General features: G+C 25.8%; 1 protein-coding gene across 1 annotated transcript in view; it reads right to left on the bottom strand.

Annotated features, from left to right (window-relative positions):
- The window catches only part of LOC122633059 (neprilysin-like), a 77756-nt gene that overhangs the window by 24427 nt on the left and 39479 nt on the right, over positions 1-13850 (bottom strand). The window contains exons 5-6 of the mRNA XM_043820548.1: positions 12276-12490; positions 3305-3400 (exon numbers count right to left, since the gene is read on the bottom strand). Of these exons, the coding sequence (XP_043676483.1) occupies positions 3305-3400; positions 12276-12490 (311 nt within the window). The remainder of the gene's footprint in view (positions 1-3304; positions 3401-12275; positions 12491-13850) is intronic.

Consider the following 13850-nt stretch of genomic DNA (forward strand, 5'->3'; position numbering starts at 1 on the left):
TTATTAATAACTACATCTTACATTTACGTAGCAATATCTCCTTGACTAGAAGTCATAGAAACTTAAATCCAATACCGTTAAAAAGAGAAGAATTTTCTCTATTTTCAAATATATTGTTTATAATTAATTAACAATTTGTTATAAACAATTTTTATAAACAAATTTTTACGAACAAAATTATTCTTATTTTACAAAAAAATATTCATCTCAGATTGCGATAGTCTTATAAAATTATATAAATTAATAAATAATTAATAAACAAATTATTCGCTTATTTAAGAAACGATCTTTTTCTACGATATTAATAATCACATCTTTCGTTTAATGAAAATATCTCCGAAACTAAGTATCGTAGAGATTTAAAATAAATATGCAAAATAAGCGCAGATTAAGCGCAAAGTAAGCGCAGAATAAGCGCAAAGTACATGTAGAATAAACATAAGATAAAATATTCCATATTTATACCATACTTATATATAATTTTTTATATGTTCTAAATAATCCCAAGATCCTTGGTCCTTTACTTTTTATTTTTTTTTTTGGAAGAAAAAAAAGTTGAATTAAATTTTTGAAAATGTGCCCAAATATTTGACTGACGCGTTATACATTTTAGTATATGTTCCACTTCGGAACACGAACGTAAGCGTCGTCGTCAATGAGAGTTCTCGCGTTTCTTTTTAAAAGCTGTATGCGTGTTTCACTCATGAAAAATATGTCAAGGGTCATGTAAAACGCGTATAGCCGAGTCGATTCGTTACTTTTCCTTTTCTTCGATCTCTCTCTCTCTCTCTCTCTCTCTCTCTCTCTCTCTCTCTCTCTCTCTCTCTCTCTCTCTCCCTCTTATGTATATAACAGGTGTATCTAATTTTATTCTTTTGAACGAAATATTAACTAAAATGTCAAATTTATTTATCGAAAAGTATATATATATACGAAGATGAATACATAAATTCGATAATGAAAAGAATCGTTAGCTTCTCCTGAAATCTTTTCAAAGCTTTCACAACTTCAGCTTGATCTTTTTAATGAAAGGACAGCAAAAGTTTAAAGTTACGCGATAAGTCGAGACAAGCTTTATAACTCAACTCAAAGTATTTTATCTTAACTTAGTCTTTTAACAACGCGTTTATGTTTTATAATCAAATATATATCATCGTTTATAATCAAATATATAAAAGACAATTGAAGAAAAAATATTTAAATGATTCTATCAAATGATTTAGATGATGTAATGATTAGATTTAGATGATTTGAGTTTTAATTTAATCGAAATCGTTGACAGTATTATTTCATGTATATTTATTATTCGAAGAAAAATTTTCTGTTAAACATATATTATAAATATTTAATATAGATATACATTTATAATATATAATATACATATATCGTGTTATGTGTATTATAAGTACTTTTAAAGATATACATTTAATTTTTAACTCATAATACATTGCAGTAAATGTATAATAATTACGACTTATAAATTTCACACACATAAGCACACGCGTTATATAATTTATTTTACAGATTAAAAGAAAAGAAAGTTTAAATTTGTTTCTAATCGATTTTATCTTAATTGGAATTGTTCTAATTGCAAAATGAACGGTTCACTTATCAAAGAAGACTCGTTATCTATACGATGAAAATAAGATTAGAATCGAAGTCGAAAAACTATCGAATCTCTTTTATAATCACTCTTCTTCTTCTCCTCTTTTCTTTTTTTTTTTTTTTTTTGTCAAATCGATGAAGCAAAAGATTACATTTAATATCTCGATTCCAATTTTATCGGACCAATGATAACGACGCGACGGAAGCGTCATATGGGTTAAGAGCTAGCGACGTTTTCGTTTTCGTTCTCCTTCTACGACGATTTCGAGTCATATGCAAATTTCAAACGGGGAAAATGAAAAAATTTACCTAACTCCGAGAGAATAGTGCGTCGAAGCCGCTTACCGTTACCATTCCGAAACGAAAACTCTAATTGCCTAGGACGTCACACATTCTTCGTTCAAATGTCGAAAATGTCGATTCGAAAACACCGCCTACATTGTCAACACACAGACAGAAAAAGAAAGGAAAAGAGAGAGGGAGAAAAAACAAGGATAAAATTCTAAATGTTTAAATGCGCACAAATTTTTGAAAGAAACAAAAAGAGAGAAAAAGAGAGAGAGTCAGACTAAAAAATTAAATTATTCTTGACAGTGTTTTTAATTTAATTTGATTAAATTTTTTATTGAAATAGTATTAAATCTTAAATGTTATTATCATTATATTATTGTTGTTGTTGTTGTTATTATTATTAATGTAATTAAAATGGGAAAACGAAATTCTATGTAAATTCCAAGAGAAAACAATAGATATACATACGTACACACATACATATTAATATAATTAGATTAATTTAGATCTTTGTTTAATATGTATTATTATATATTTTAGTCAATAATTTATTGAATTTAATAAAATTGATATTATTTGTTTGAGTTTGAAATTTATTATATAAAACATTTACTTTAATTATTTACATTATAATTATTTATATTATATGTACAGTTGGAGAGTAATGTATTCGTACAACAGAAACATGGAATTACATTCATATTGTACGAATATTTAAATTTCCCATCGTACATTTTAATTATGTATTTTATACATATTATTTCTAATTACGTATGTGTGTATATATATATATTCTATATTATAAATTTTGTACATATTTACATATGCATTAATAATTAAATTGAATTTCAATTACTCAAAAGCTTTTTGAGAAAAGCTTTTTTGCTGGAAAAAAAAATTTTTTAATTTTCATATAATTTTTTAAATTCCTACCTTTGGAAATGTTCTCTGTTAAAACAAAAAGAGAAAGAAATAAAGTAAACAATTTAAGTTTGACTATGCGTATACAAATAAATATAATAAAATGAAGAAATTCGAAAAAATGTGAATTGCATAGAAGAAAATGTTTTTTATAAATTATTTGTGAAGCATTTTTTCAAACATACAATGTACATATACTGTCTATGTTTTATATTGTATGCATTTAAAAAAAAAAATATTTCTAAAGAGTTCATTATATTTTTTTTTTTATTGATTGATTTTTGACAGACATAATTTGTATAGTAAGTACTTTAATTTCTTTATATGTCATCATAAATCCATGAATAAGTCAACCAATTAAAAAAACCAATTTAAAAAAATATTTCTATGGATTTATTATTTACTACGAACAGTTTTTGAACGAATAAAAATTTTTTCTCTTTGCCTTTTATCTTTGATTAAAATTATTAACAAGTTTCTTTTTTACCTTTATCATCATGTATGCTTGACTCTCTTCGTGGACCGATCTTTTTCTTCTTTTCTCATCCATTAATACGCCCTTACGCCATTTTGGTATGTCTTCCTGTAAAAATAAAAAAAGAATAGTAATAATAAAAAAACCTAAAGAACACATTTTCGAGAAAAATCGATTGAATTATTTTGTTAAAAAAAAGAAAAAGCATATAAAAAACCATCAAAGTTACTTGAAATGAAAAGTAAATTCGAAATATTTTCTTCGATCAAAAAAGAAAATAACAGAAAAGGAAAAAAGAGATAGGAAACGAAAAAGTACGTTAAATTAATTAAACAAAATATATATGAATAAAAAAAACAACAAAGAATTATCAGAATAAACAGAAAATTTGTTAATCGTAAGGAAAACACGTAAGTAAACACTTTTGTTAATCGTAAGGATAAATATTCAACCAATTAAAGAAAACTAAGTTAACAGTATGCATAGCAAATTTCGTACTGAGTTATATAAATACAAAAAAATCTATATGTCTGTATGTGTGTGTGCGATGCACGTGTACGTATATGAATAGAAGATACGAAAGTTCATATAGCAGAGCTTCCACACCATAAATAAACTCGCTTACGTGGTTACTTAAAATGGCGAGGATTTCGCATTGCAGACTCGACCATCGTAGCGAGCATCGTCGTCGACATTTAATTAAACGATAAAAAATGTTTATACGTACAAGAGATATTATAAAGAGCAAAAAAAAATTAAATCCGAATGAGGCAGCTAAATTTTTCACCATCTTTTTCTTTCTTTTTTTAATCCATTTTCTCACATTTCCTCAAATTCCCTTTTTTCTAAAAATATTATAAACGATCGTATTATAATAAAGTAATCAAAATTTACTGTAATTGTTATGTACATTGAAATATACATTCATATGTATATTAAATACAAATAAATTACAATAAATTTCTATATATATATATATCAATCACTGATATAACTTATTTATTTCTTCCTTTGCAATCATTTTTGTAATCAATTTGGTAGTATAAAATTGATGTTCCAAGATTATTTCTATTTCATTGTGAAATTAATAAATTGTAAAAATAAAGAACCTGTTTATTGTATGAGTAATTGAATTAAATTACAGGAAATTAATTAATTTCATAATAAAATTTATTATTTTTAAATTTATTATTTTAACAATATTCGTAACGAAAACATTTTAGATTCTAATTTTGTTTAAGATTTTTTTTTTCGAATTTTCGCATCAATATTTCTTTAAAATCTCAGACATTAGAGATATATAATTCAATGAGAAAATAAAAAATAATTTCTTTTGAAAGAAACCGACAAACAAAATGGTAAACGACACGGAGTCGACTTGTAAAGCATAAAATGGAAAATTAGAAAGATACTTCCACGGTGTCGCCGACAGTTTTTGGATATTCGCCAGTCTACTAAAACTACTACACGCTCTCTTACCAACACCATCTCTTTTATAACAAAGATAGATAGAGAGATAGATAAATAGAGATAGAGAGAGGAGAGAGAGGAGAGAGAGAGAGAGAGAGAGAGAGAGAAAACTTGATTCTTGGCTCGATCTTTTGTTTTCTATAATTTTATATATATGTATATGTATATGTATATGTATATACATATACATATATATAAAATATATATATATATATACACAGGCACAGTATCGTCCACATAAAGTGTTACAAATTGTTTCAAGATATATTTTTTTTTGCAATATTATTTAACAAAATCGAGAATCTTATTTTATCAAACATATTTGATAAAATAGAAATAGTTTCTAAGCCCTCTTTACGTCTATTTCTATAAATTTATAAATATAAAATATTTCTTTTGTCTCCTAAAACATTTATTCATTAATAAATAAATCCTAACTTTTTTAACATATTTAGATTAAATAAATTTGATTTATTATTCAGTGCATCATAAAAGAAAAAAAATAATTAACTTTAAGTTTACATATTAAGAAACAGATTGTAACATTTTTATCGTTATTTGTACCATACTATATACACACACACATATATTTAAAACGATGTTTAATTTGGCTGTATTTTATTTTATCTTCAATACTAAAGCAGATGTGAGAAGATAAAATAGAAAAAAAAACAAGACAGAGAGAGAGAGAGAGAGAGAGAGAGAGAGAGAGAGAGAGAGAGAGAGAATATTTCCTTGTAAATAAACACGAGAACGAACTCGGACGACTTATTTTTACTCGTACGTAGAGTTCTTTTACGAACTTACGAAAGTAACTTTTTCTTTCTTAGACATTGGAGAAGGCAACTTTCAAGTTTCTACGAATAGAGAATCGTCTTCAAACTTCTTCGTTAAACCGAACAGCTTCGTTCTCTTTTTTTTTTCTTCTTCCTTTTTCTCTTTTCTTTTTTCATTTAATTCATGAAATCTCAGCAATGGAATCGAATTTCTTTAAAAAACTTATTCTTCTTTTTAATCTCATCGAATATGCTATCGGTTTCTATTAGTATTATTAATTTATACTGTATGCATAAAAATAAATAGATTATATAATTTAATTAAATAATTAATTTCACTTTAAGAAGAAAATTATTTCAATATTTGAGTATTGCTATAATATATGTACGTATGAGAAAAAATAAGTATTACAAAGTTAATGAAAAATATTCTAATACTTTCTTGTTTTAAATATTTACGTAATTTCAATAATTCACGATTATAATATAACAGATGTGAACCGATAAATAATATGTATTATAAAAATAATGAAATGTTTCATTATTTTTATTGACTTTTCAAACAAATCATCTTAACTAGTTAACAATTCTATAATAATATATATATAGAAAAGATATATACGTATTACAAAAAGTAGAAAAAAATCTCATTTCTATCAACTTTTAAAAAGAAATCAATTTGAATTTCTTCTTTACAAATAATTAAATAAATTAAAATACTAGAGTATCACAATAATACAAATAACAAAAAAGAAATAATTGAAAATCTTGCTTTTATCGATTTTTGATGAAGAACCTTTGACCTTTGACGAAAAAAAAAAAGAAAAAAGAAAAATGTATCTAACCGTAGATACTAGAAAGCTATAAATCATCATCTTTTTTATACATTTTTTTTTGTTTTCTTTTATTTTTTTAATGAAAATTTTCTATCTCATGCGTATTCGTCGAATCCTATGCAAAGATATCGATATCATTTATGCATACGTGACGAGACAGTCACGCATCGTAGCACTGGATTTGAATCCGAGCTGATGCGAGCTTCTTGCCAACCAATGCAACGGCGATATTGAATTCGTGGCTCGGACATTATTGAACATATGGCTCCTACCGAGATTGAAATGCATACGCGCAGTGGTAGCAATGCTGGTGTAGTAATAGTGGTTGATATCAATATTACTATGTGATAACCATTATTACATATTATATAGTGCAATAAACCTGAATGAATTCATATTAACTCAACTAACTCTAGAGAAATATTCTAAATTATTTTATATTAAATTAATAATACGTTATATATTTTTTGTGTGCATATATCAAAACGCTTAACATAAATTTTGTTATTATTAAACACGAATAAGTAATTATTAATTTTATTAATTAGTTATATTTAAATATTTCAAATTTAGTATTTCAAGTTTATCTTTTTAATTTTATGCGTACGGGTCTGTTATTAATGTTATTGATTAGTTATAATTAAATATCTGCTGTAAATTTTTTAATTTTTGCAGAAATATTAACTTTAAATATCTATCACCTTGTTTTTCAAAGAATTCATATGAATATGATGTATATACTTACATATGAGACACAATTATAAATAAAAGTAAAAAAATTTTTATTGTTGATAAAAAATAAAAACAAAAAAAAAAGATAAAAAGTCAGGATTATAACAGCATGAAAATTTTTAAATACAAAGTCTGTGTGTAGTTATCGTCGGTCTTTCAGCTATATGCTAATTTTCATTTAATCGTCGCTAATTTAAGTCACCGTTGATTTATAATTGTTTATGAATATTTATAGAATGACCCAAGCGCTCGATCACGTACAATTTTATAATTATTCCCAATTGGACTACGCAGAACAATAGATTAATATAATTTTGTGTACGTAATTATGTACGTATAACAAAATATAATTTTCATTTGTTTGAACATTTTGTAAATTAAATTATTAATTAGATTAATGAATATTATTTTAATAACGTGAATACATTTAATACATTTTTTACAAATCCTTCATTATAAAACTCAAATATACCAATATATATTTAATTAAAAATATATATGACTATAATATTATATGTGCCAATACGTAATATCAACAAATTTTCAAATCAACAAAATTTCAAAAAAAATCAATACTCTCTTATAGAAACACAATATGCATTAATAACAAAAATAATGTAATGAAATAAAAAAAAATTACTATTATATTATAACTTATAAAAAAAAACTATTTCTTTTTTCCTAAACATTCTAACATTATTTATTAACCAATCCAATATATTTAATTTCAAGTGCATTGAATCTGATTACAAAAAAGAAATAATTTTAACAAATGATGAAACGATTGATTAATAAAGATATTTGTTTGGTTATCTACACATGAAATAACGATTTCTGCATATATATGTAACTATCTAAGTTCACATAGAGATACTTAAGTTACAGTAATTTATAACACGCAATCGGCTTGGAATTTGGCAAAGCCATGCATACGTATAATACTATGATGAACTTCTCTTTCGTTCGATATCGCGAGTTACAACAAATTACCGAGCTTTTTGGACGCTTTCGAAGTTCCTCTGCCAAACGGACCATGAAATAAGTTGTTGGCACGGTACGTACGATTAGCATAGGCTCTTACAAAAATGTGCGATGACCCGAATGTCGGAATATTTTCTACACCTCGATTTATACTCCTTTTTTAGTCTTCTTGCTTCTTCTTTTAGTCATATTAAATTGGTACGTTTATATACCAGCGATAAAAATCGTCCGATAAATGTGAAAAAAGAAAAAGAGAACATAAAAAGAGAAAGAGTGAGAGCTTAATCGTCTGGATGAATCGTAAGAGTTATTTCAATGATATAAAAAATATAATACATTTGAAAATTATAATTCGATATATATATATATTCTTTTTGAAATCATTTATTACTGAGAATTCGAATTATAATGATAAGAATATAATAAGCATCAGAATATTAAGTTTTTAATTAAAACTTAATCGATCAGTTCTATTTTCTTTCATTTATTTTATTATCTTTTTCTTTTTAAATAGTTAACTATTACAAATATGATATATTTTATACATTATGATGAATAAATGAAACCTATGTACTACAAAGGAAGTCTATATTAATTAAAACAACAGTAAAAATGTGATTGAAAATAAAAAAAAAAAAGAGAGAGAGAGAGAAAGAGAGAGAGAACGATAAACATGAAGAGAATGAGTCAGAAACAAAAAAAAGTAAAAGAAAAAGAAAAGGAAAAAATTAATTATAAAAATGAATAAGGAGAAAATATGAAGCTGACCAAAATGGAAGAAAAAAAGAATGAACAAACGAACGAAAAAATTGACGATTAAAGAGTGAATGATAAGTTAGAGTTAGATGACTGAAATTTAATTGCATAATAATAATGATGATGATGATGATGATGATGATGATGATGATGATGATGATGATGATGATGATGATAAAAGAGAAAAAAGACAGAGAGACAGAAAGAAAAGATGAAAAAAAGGAAAGAAAAAGAAAAATTAAATCCGATTAAAAATCTTTTGAATTTTCGGATAAGCCTAATTTTGTCGTTTCAATATCATTTATCTATCCTTCTCCAACACATCTTACACCATCTCGCTTTTCGTCACTGGCTAACAGGGCTGCTTTAAAGTGCCACTTTAACGAGCTTAGCTATTGAAGAGACTCTCCTCTGCTTCCTCCAAGCTCGTATCACAATTACAGGAACACCGTGAAGAGACAAAGGACTTGAGCGTGTCGAGTGTGAGTTATGCTGTCTTCCCTTCGACCCTTCCTCCCTATCACTCTCTCTCTCTCTCTCTCCCTCACTCACTCACGTCTTGTCTCATGCTCTTAGGAAGGTACGTTCCTTTAACAGCCGTCTTACGAGTGTCTACGTGCTGTCACGTGCAAACAGCGATTCAAAGAACGCGTAGAACCTCGCACGTTTAGACATTTCGTACATACATGTGTATGTATGTGTGTGTGTGTGAGAGAAAGAGAGAGAGAGAGAGAGAGAGAGAGAGAGAGAAATAGATGGATCTCAGATCGTTTATCATACTATATTATGACGAATGAATTAATTAGTCTGTAAATTAGTCTATTTGATTTATAATGCATGAGAAACATTTTTTAGATTTGTCGAATCCTTCATGTATCTTATGATCAGAAAAAATATATTATTGATATTAATATGATTGGTATTGTTATGTATCATTTATCATGCTATATTAATGACGAATGCACGAATTATTTGTACACAGGTTTATTTGATTTGTAATAATTGAAAAACATTTGTTAGATTTATCGAATCTTTGATGGGTATTACGATGAAAAAAAGTATTATATATAATATATTATAATTATATCAGTAATATAATTAAAAATTATTATGAAAGCCAATCGCATCAATGTACAAATAAATTACATAAAATAATAAGTTTAAGAAAAAATTTGGATTTCCATTTTTGGTTTAGCTTTGTCGTTATTTTACAAAACCAAAATATTCTTATCTCTCACGTTTCTCAGTATATGTGCATATCGATTAACTTTCCACGGTAGTCCCGATACTCTTATCTTTTTTAGACAAAACACGTTAACCCTTATCTCCAGTTCTGAAGGGAATCACGAAACCTTCAACGAAACGTACATATGAAGAGTGCTTCGAATCTCTCGATAGTAGCTTATTGTTAGCTTAGTTCGGAAATTTTCCCTGTCTCAACTTTCAAATATCAATATATTTTTTTTTTATTTTTTACCAAACTCTCCCCCCCCCCTCTCACACATACACACACACGTATACTCTTGAATAGGCTGATCACGTACAAACTACATAAAAACTTTTATAAGATATATCTATAACATATTTGAAAAGGTATGTACATATTTATTCAAATTTTAGAGAAAAATGATAAATAAAAAGAACTTATCGTACAACAATTTAATCAAAAATTTCATTCGATCATTCAATTCTAACAAATATGTTATAAAAATATATTATATTATATTATTCGTATGAATTAATTCGATTCAACTATTAAAATTCAATAATAGAATATTATATCATTATTAACATAAACGTTATATCGCGATTAGCTTACATATATGTCGTCCTTAAATTTAACCCTTGACTATTTGGTCGAACGAAAAGTGCGATAAAATGTACATGTATCGGACTTTCCTAGGACATTTAATGCAGGAAAATATTCAGGGTCAAGGAGAAAAAATTCATAATAAGGACGATCGTTTGCAACCAACGATTTCTAAACTGTTTGCGTGAACGTAACGAGTGAACGTAACGAGTAAACGTCATCGTTATTCGCTTCTCGAAACATAAACTGGCCAAACGACTCTACTCGAAAATTCTCTTGTGTAATTATCTGACCGTCGTATAACCACTATTAACCTTCTTCGCTTTAAAAGGGCTCGTTTATCTACTTAAAGATCCAACTCTCGCACCACATGTTTTAGTCATTAACGAAACCACGATGTACCTCTTAACAACAAGTTGGTATACGATCGCAATTATTTACTATGATGAATGATTTTATAAGAATTAAATGAAAGATTACTATTTTAAATATAATATCTAATTCTTTAAATAGTCTTTACGTTAGAAGCTTTTAATATCATTTTGTTTTAATTACATTTTGTTTTAATTAGTTGTAATTAATTTCTTCCACGTTAAAGATTATTATTTAATAATGAATTTCGATTTAATTACTATTTTATTTTTGTCATATGTTCTTGATGTTCAATATTATTTTTAAATTATTTCGATTCGATTATGTTTAATTCGTTCTACGTTAGATTAGTCCAATATCATTTCGATCTAATAATATTCGAATTGTTCTATATTAGAGATAATCAATATTATTTTGATCTAATTGTGTTAAATTTATAGTATATTAGAAATGTTCAATAATTAGATTTAATTTATTGTATATTAGATTTAATTTATTGTATATCAGAAATACTCAGTATCGTTTCGATCAAATTATTTACAATTTTTAATATATATTAACTATGCTCGATATCATTTACAATCTAATTATGTTGAATTTATAGTATATGTTAAAAATGTTTAATATTATTCCCGATCTAATTATATTTAACTAGTATATTAGAGATGTTTCATTTCAATCTAATTGTGTTTAAATTGTAATACATCAAAGATATTTAATAATACTTTCCAACTATTTCGTTTTAATTATATTCAACTTATCGTATAACAGAAACCTTGAAGATATGATTTTCAAACTATTTAATTACGTTTAACGTCTTAAAAATTTATAAAAAAAAAAGATTGCTTAAATATAATATTTAAAACGCAGTTCTTTTATTTCAATAAAATCATTCAAGATTTTACAAATAACTTTCTAAAAATATCATAATAATAAATGATATGGAATATAACAGATTTCAAATCTCATATTTAATACACTTTAAATATATCTTATTTTTAAAAAGATTTACTATAGATTTTCGAAGCTTTCTAATTGATTAATATCATAAACTTTAAAAACACATTTACGTACAACGTATAATATATAACAATTCTATCCCTTTATATTAACCCTTTGTTAGCGACACGTATAATCTGCTTATCCATGTTTGTAACGCGTATCGATTTATTGTAACGAGTTGCACTATGTCCAATATTATACATAATTAGTGATAGCTAATAGATTATCTACAGTATAACATGACTCACCAGATTTTCCGCAAAAAGGCCATCATCTTGATACCTAGTGGGTAGATCGAGAAAAACGGAGGATCTAGAACGATCGTAAAGATCGACGTCCACGTACAAATCAAAGAGAGGTGCACCGTTTACTCTAAGAAGTGCTGAGACCAATGGAGTTATGTCAACTGGGACGACACTCTTTGGTGGTAAATAACCACCAAGTTCTTCAAGAAGTTCGTAAACTGGAAAAGAAACAAAAGTTTCCAATTTTAATTCATTATATTCTTTTATTTTTTTCTTTCGTTCTTTCTTTATTTTTCTTTTTTAATAATATAATAATAATAATAATAATAATAATAATAATAATAATAATAATAATAATAATAATAGTGATAATATAAATTCATAAATTTTAAATACAAGTAGTTGAGAACCATTTTTTGTTCCTTTTTAATATGATATATAATTTAAACCTTTGTAACGCTACGTGTAAATTTATAATCACATATGTACGTATAAATATATGTGTTCTTTAAATTTTATTTTACTTTTTCGTATTTTTTAATAAAATTAATTGTTAATTCATATTCGAGGATTAATAATATATCCTACGTACATACATAAATACCTATATTTATTACCATTATTATTACTATTCTTATTATTACTGACGTTATTTTTTAATAAACAATTCTAATTATACAAATAAGTTCTGTTTACTTTATTATGAAGAAAGAAAAGTTCTATATTTTTTAAAGTTCGCCGAATATTTGATAATGCATCGCGATATGACGAAAACCGATAGCAGATGTGCCGAATATTCGAAGGTATATTGTGCGAACGTCGTTGAAAAAAAAAAGAAAGAAATAATAAAAAATAGTAGAAAAAAAAATTATAGAAAATTCATCGATTCGTTCTGCGTTTTCCTCTCCGAACTCGTTCACGGTCGAACGAATTTTTCGAACGTAGAAAAAGCACCACGTGGGTTCGAGTGATTTCAATCTCACAAAAGAATCATATTCTTCCGTTGGCTTCTAGCTTTTTCTAAAATATATGTTCTTCCTTATATCGATATCATCATGTTTATGACCATGCACCTGTAATATAAACAGTGGAGCAATAACTTTGATCACCTTAAAACCATATAGAGATGCGACTAAAATATTGCAAGAGTAGTAGTATGTAAATAGTAATAGTAAAAAAATAACAATTTTTTAGCTTCTTGTACAATATTATCCTGCGCTTACTTTGCATACTTGTTTCAATATCATAAAATAACATTGTTTTTTTTGGCATAATTTGTTTATTTATTATTTAATAATTTAAGTAATTATGTATGTAAATAAATTATAATTCGATGTGAATATTTTTTGTAAAATAAGAATAATTTAGTTCGTAAGAATTTGTTTATAAAAATTGTTTATAACAAATTGTTAATTAATTATAAACAATATATTAAAAAATAGAGAAAATTCTGCTCTTTTTAACGGTATTCGATTTAAGTTTCTACGACTTCTAGTCAAGGAGATATTGCTACGTAAATATAAAATGTAGTTATTAATAATATAAAAAAATTTGTTTCTTTGGTAAAAAAACTAATTT

Source organism: Vespula pensylvanica, chromosome 11 (genome assembly GCF_014466175.1).
Source record: "Vespula pensylvanica isolate Volc-1 chromosome 11, ASM1446617v1, whole genome shotgun sequence".
Lineage (NCBI taxonomy): Eukaryota > Metazoa > Arthropoda > Insecta > Hymenoptera > Vespidae > Vespula > Vespula pensylvanica.